This window comes from Cinclus cinclus, chromosome 32, assembly GCF_963662255.1.
Source record: "Cinclus cinclus chromosome 32, bCinCin1.1, whole genome shotgun sequence".
NCBI classification, from domain to species: domain Eukaryota; kingdom Metazoa; phylum Chordata; class Aves; order Passeriformes; family Cinclidae; genus Cinclus; species Cinclus cinclus.
The window spans coordinates 1,499,694-1,505,461 of NC_085077.1; the positions used below are offsets into that span (position 1 = coordinate 1,499,694).

The 5,768-nt window shown below is 32.9% G+C and overlaps 1 protein-coding gene across 1 annotated transcript in view; it reads left to right on the top strand.

Annotated features, from left to right (window-relative positions):
• Nucleotides 1-5,400, top strand: part of BRD4 (bromodomain containing 4) — a 43,894-nt gene extending 38,494 nt beyond the window's left edge. Inside the window, exon 19 of the mRNA XM_062511748.1 lies at nt 5,219-5,400. Within this exon, the coding sequence (XP_062367732.1) occupies nt 5,219-5,287 (69 nt within the window). The 3' untranslated portion in view covers nt 5,288-5,400. The remainder of the gene's footprint in view (nt 1-5,218) is intronic.
• The last annotated feature ends 368 nt before the right edge of the window (nt 5,401-5,768 follow it).

Sequence of the window (5,768 nt, forward strand, 5' to 3'; positions counted from 1 at the left end):
CCCAAAAAAATCTCTAAAAAATCCCCAAAAATTCTCTAAAAAACCCCAAAAAATCTCTAGAAAATCCCCAAAAATTCCCTAAAAAATCTTCTAAAAAACCCCAAAAATTCTCCAAAAAAACCCCAAAAATCCTCCAAAAAAAACCCCAAAAATCCTCTAAAAAAACCCCAAAAATCCTCCAAAAAATCTCTAAAAAATCCCCAAAAATCCTCTAAAAAAACCCAAAAATTCTCTAAAAAACACCAAAAATTCTCTAAAAATCCTCTAAAAATCCCCAAAAATTCCCAAAAATCCTCTAAAAAAACCCCAAAAAATCCTCCAAAAAAATCTCCAAAAAATCCCCAAAAATTCCTCCGAAAAATCCCCAAAAATCCCCAAAAATGCCCCAAAGCCCCCAAACCCCAACCCCATAAAGGCCCGGTTTTGGTTCCCGGGACAGGAGCAGCGATTTGGGTTTTATTTTTTGGTTTTTATTTTGTTTTATTTTGGTTTTGATTTGGTTTTTTGGCTCCCTTGCAGATGGCGGCCACGATCGACTCTAAAAATCCTCCAAAAAATCCCCAAAATCCTCTAAAAAACCCCAAAAATCCTCCAAAAAAAACCCCAAAAAGTCTCTAAAAATCCTCCAAAAAATCACCAAAAACCCACAAAAATTCTCTAAAAATCCCAAAAAATCTCTAAAAAATTCGCAAAAATCCTCCAAAAAATCCCCAAAAATTCCCAAAAATCCTCTAAAAAAACCCCAAAAATCCTCCAAAAAATCTCTAAAAAATCCCCAAAAATCCTCTAAAAAATCCCCAAAAATTCTCTAAAAATCGTCTAAAAATCCCCAAAAATTCCCAAAAATCCTCTAAAAAAACCCCAAAAATCCTCCAAAAAATCTCCCAAAAATCTTTAAAAATCCTCTCAAAAATCCCGCAAAAATCCCCAAAAATGCCCAAGCCCCCAAACCCCAACCCCATAAAGGCCCGGTTTGGTTCCCAGGACAGGAGCAGCGATTTTGGGTTTTATTTTTTGGTTTTTATTTTGTTTTATTTTGGTTTTGATTTGGTTTTTTGGCTCCCTGCAGATGGCGGCCACGATCGACTCTAAAAATCCTCCAAAAAATCCCCAAAAAATCCTCTAAAAAACCCCAAAAATCCTCCAAAAAAAAACGCCCAAAAAGTCTCTAAAAATCCTCCAAAAAATCACCAATAACCCACAAAAATTCTCTAAAAATCCCAAAAAAATCTCTAAAAAATTCGCAAAAATCCTCCAAAAAATCCCCAAAAATTCCCAAAAAATTCTCTAAAAAAACCCAAAAATCCTCCAAAAAATCTCTAAAAAATCCCCAAAAATCCTCTTAAAAAAACCCAAAAATTCTCTAAAAAACCCCAAAAAATCTCTAAAATATCCCCAAAAATCCTCTAAAAAAACCCCAAAAATTCTCTAAAAAACCCCAAAAAATCTCTAAAACATCCCCAAAAATTCTCTATAAATCCCCAAAAATCTCTAAAAAATCCCCAAAAATCCTCTAAAAAAACCCCAAAAATTCTCTAAAAAACCCAGAAAAATCTCTAAAAAATCCCCAAAAATTCTCTAAAAATCCTCTAAAAAACCCAAAAAATCCTCCAAAAAAAACCCCAAAAATCCTCCAAAAAATACCCAAAAATCCTCTAAAAAACCCCCAAAAATCCTCCAAAAAAAAAACCCCAAAAAGTCTCTAAAAATCCTCCAAAAAATCACCAATAACCCACAAAAATTCTCTAAAAATCCCAAAAAATCTCTAAAAAATTCGCAAAAATCCTCCAAAAAATCCCCAAAAATTCCCAAAAATTCTCTAAAAAAAACCCCAAAAATCCTCCAGAAAAATCTCTAAAAAATCCCCCAAAAATCCTCTTAAAAAAACCCAAAAATTCTCTAAAAAAACCCCAAAAAATCTCTAAAATATCCCCAAAAATCCTCTAAAAAAACCCAAAAATTCTCTAAAAAACCCCAAAAAATCTCTAAAACATCCCCAAAAATTCTCTAAAAATCCCCAAAAAATCTCTAAAAAATCCCCAAAAATCCTCTAAAAAAACCCCAAAAATTCTCTAAAAACCCCCAAAAAATCTCTAAAAAAATCCCCAAAAATTCGTCGTAAAAATCCTCTAAAAAACCCAAAAAATCCTCCAAAAAAACCCCAAAAATCCTCCAAAAAAACCCCAAAAATCCTCCAAAAAATCTCTAAAAAATCCCCAAAAATTCTCTAAAAAACACCAAAAATTCTCTAAAAAACACCAAAAAATCTCTAAAAATCCCCAAAAATTCTCTAAAAATCGTCTAAAAATCCCCAAAAATTCCAAAAATCCTCTAAAAAAACCCCAAAAATCCTCCAAAAAATCCCCAAAAATCCTCCGAAAAATCCCCAAAAATCCCCAAAAATGCCCCAAGCCCCCAAACCCCAACCCCATAAAGGCCCGGTTTGGTTCCCAGGACAGGAGCAGCGATTTTGGGTTTTATTTTTTGGTTTTTATTTTGTTTTATTTTGGTTTTGATTTGGTTTTTTGGCTCCCTGCAGATGGCGGCCCACGATCGACTCTAAAAATCCTCCAAAAAATCCCCAAAAATCCTCTAAAAAACCCCCAAAAATCCTCCAAAAAAAAACCCCAAAAAGTCTCTAAAAATCCTCAAAAAATCACCAAAAACTCACAAAAATTCTCTAAAAATCCCAAAAAAATCTCTAAAAAATTCGCAAAAATCCTCCAAAAAATCCCCAAAAACTTCCCAAAAATCCTCTAAAAAAACCCCAAAAATCCTCCAAAAAATCTCTAAAAAATGCCCCAAAAATCCTCTTAAAAAAACCCAAAAATTCTCTAAAAAACCCCAAAAAAATCTCTAAAAAATCCCCAAAATCCTCTTAAAAAAACCAAAAATTCTCTAAAAAACCCCAAAAAATCTCTAAAAAATCCCCAAAAATCCTCTAAAAAAACCCCAAAAATTCTCTAAAAAACCCCAAAAAATCTCTAAAACATCCCAAAAATTCTCTAAAAATCCCAAAAAAATCTCTTAAAAATTCGCAAAAATCCTCCAAAAAATCCCCAAAAATTCCCAAAAATCCTCTAAAAAAACCCCAAAAATCCTCCAAAAAATCTCTAAAAAATCCCCAAAAATCCTCTTAAAAAAACCCAAAAATTCTCTAAAAAACCCCAAAAAATCTCTAAAAAATCCCCAAAAATTCTCTAAAAATCCCAAAAAAATCTCTTAAAAATTCGCAAAAATCCTCCAAAAAATCCCCAAAAATTCCCAAAAATCCTCTAAAAAAACCCCAAAAATCCTCCAAAAAATCTCTAAAAAATCCCCAAAAATTCTCTTAAAAAAACCCAAAAATTCTCTAAAAAACACCAAAAAATCTCTAAAAAATCCCCAAAATTCTCTAAAAATCCCCAAAAATTCCCAAAAATCCTCTAAAAAACCCCAAAAATCCTCCAAAAAATCTCCAAAAAATCCCCAAAAATCCTCTCAAAAATCCCCAAAAATCCCCAAAAATGCCCCAACCCCCAAACCCCAACCCCATAAAGGCCGGTTTGGTTCCCGGGACAGGAGCAGCGATTTTGGGTTTTATTTTTTGGTTTTTATTTTGTTTTATTTTGGTTTTGATTTGGTTTTTTGGCTCCCTGCAGATGGCGGCCACGATCGACTCTAAAAATCCTCCAAAAAATCCCCAAAAATCCTCTAAAAAACCACAAAAATCCTCCAAAAAAAAACCCCAAAAAGTCTCTAAAATCCTCCAAAAAATCACCAAAAACCCACAAAAATTCTCAAAAAATCCCAAAAAAATCTCTAAAAAATTCGCAAAAATCCTCCAAAAATTCTCTAAAAAAACCTCAAAAATCCTCCAAAAAATCTCTAAAAAAATCCCCAAAAATCCTCTAAAAAAACCCCAAAAATCCTTTAAAAAACCCCAAAAAATCTCTAAATAATCCCCAAAAATCCTCTAAAAAAACCCCAAAAATCCTCTCAAAAATCCCCAAAAATCCCCAAAAATGCCCCAAGCCCCCAAACCCCAACCCCAAAAAGGCCCGGTTTGGTTCCCAGGACAGGAGCAGCGATTTTGGGTTTTATTTTTTGGTTTTTATTTTGTTTTATTTTGGTTTTGATTTGGTTTTTTGGCTCCCTGCAGATGGCGGCCACGATCGACTCTAAAAATCCTCCAAAAAATCCCCAAAAATCCTCTAAAAAACCCCCAAAAATCCTCCAAAAAAAAACCCCAAAAAGTCTCTAAAAATCCTCCAAAAAATCACCAAAAACCCACAAAAATTCTCAAAAAATCCCAAAAAAATCTCTAAAAAATTCGCAAAAATCCTCCAAAAATTCTCTAAAAAAACCTCAAAAATCCTCCAAAAAATCTCTAAAAAAATCCCCAAAAATCCTCTAAAAAAACCCCAAAAATCCTTTAAAAAACCCCAAAAAATCTCTAAATAATCCCCAAAAATCCTCTAAAAAAACCCCAAAAATCCTCTCAAAAATCCCCAAAAATCCCCAAAAATGCCCCAAGCCCCCAAACCCCAACCCCAAAAAGGCCCGGTTTGGTTCCCAGGACAGGAGCAGCGATTTTGGGTTTTATTTTTTGGTTTTTATTTTGTTTTATTTTGGTTTTGATTTGGTTTTTTGGCTCCCTGCAGATGGCGGCCACGATCGACTCTAAAAATCCTCCAAAAAATCCCCAAAAATCCTCTAAAAAACCCCCAAAAATCCTCCAAAAAAAAACCCCAAAAAGTCTCTAAAAATCTTCCAAAAAAATCACCAAAAACCCACAAAAATTCTCTAAAAATCCCAAAAAAATCTCTAAAAAATTCGCAAAAATCCTCCAAAAAATCCCCAAAAATTCCCAAAAATCCTCTAAAAAAACCCCAAAAATCCTTTAAAAAACCCCAAAAAATCTCTAAATAATCCCCAAAAATCCTTTAAAAAAACCCCAAAAATTCTCTAAAAAACCCCAAAAAATCTCTAAAAAATCCCCAAAAATTCTCTAAAAATCCTCTAAAAATCCCCAAAAATTCCCAAAAATCCTCTAAAAAAACCCCAAAAATCCTCTCAAAAATCCCCAAAAATCCCCAAAAATGCCCCAAGCCCCCAAACCCCAACCCCATAAAGGCCCGGTTTGGTTCCCAGGACAGGAGCAGCGATTTTGGGTTTTATTTTTTGGTTTTTATTTTGTTTTATTTTGGTTTTGATTTGGTTTTTTGGCTCCCTGCAGATGGCGGCCACGATCGACATGAATTTCCAGAGCGACCTCTTGGCCATTTTTGAAGAGAATCTTTTCTAGGACAGGATGAAGATTCCAGTCGGGAAAAATTTGATTCTTTTCCCAAAAAAAAAAAAAAAAAAAAACAAAACAAAAAAAAAAAAAATTAAAAAAAAAAATGAAAAAAAAAAAAATTCTACGAAAGAAAAAAAAAAAAAAAGGGGGGGAAAATGAAAAAAAAACGCGAGAAAAAAAATTTTTTTTTTCTTTTTTTTTTCCCTTTTTTTTTTTTTTTTTGTTCTTTTTTTCCTGGCCAAAAAAAAACAAAAAAAAAACAAAAAAAAAAAAAACACAAAAAAAATTCCAAGTTTGGATTCTTTGAAAATATCAGAAAAAAAAAAATAAATTTTGGGAATGGGAGTGGGGGCGGGGCTGCCTTAACCCCAGAATTCCAATTTCTTTTCCTTTTTCATTTTTGGTTTTTCATTCTTTTATTTTTTTTTTTTCTTTTATTTTTCACACCAAAAAAAAATAAAAAATAAAAATTTCCTGGGAATTCTTG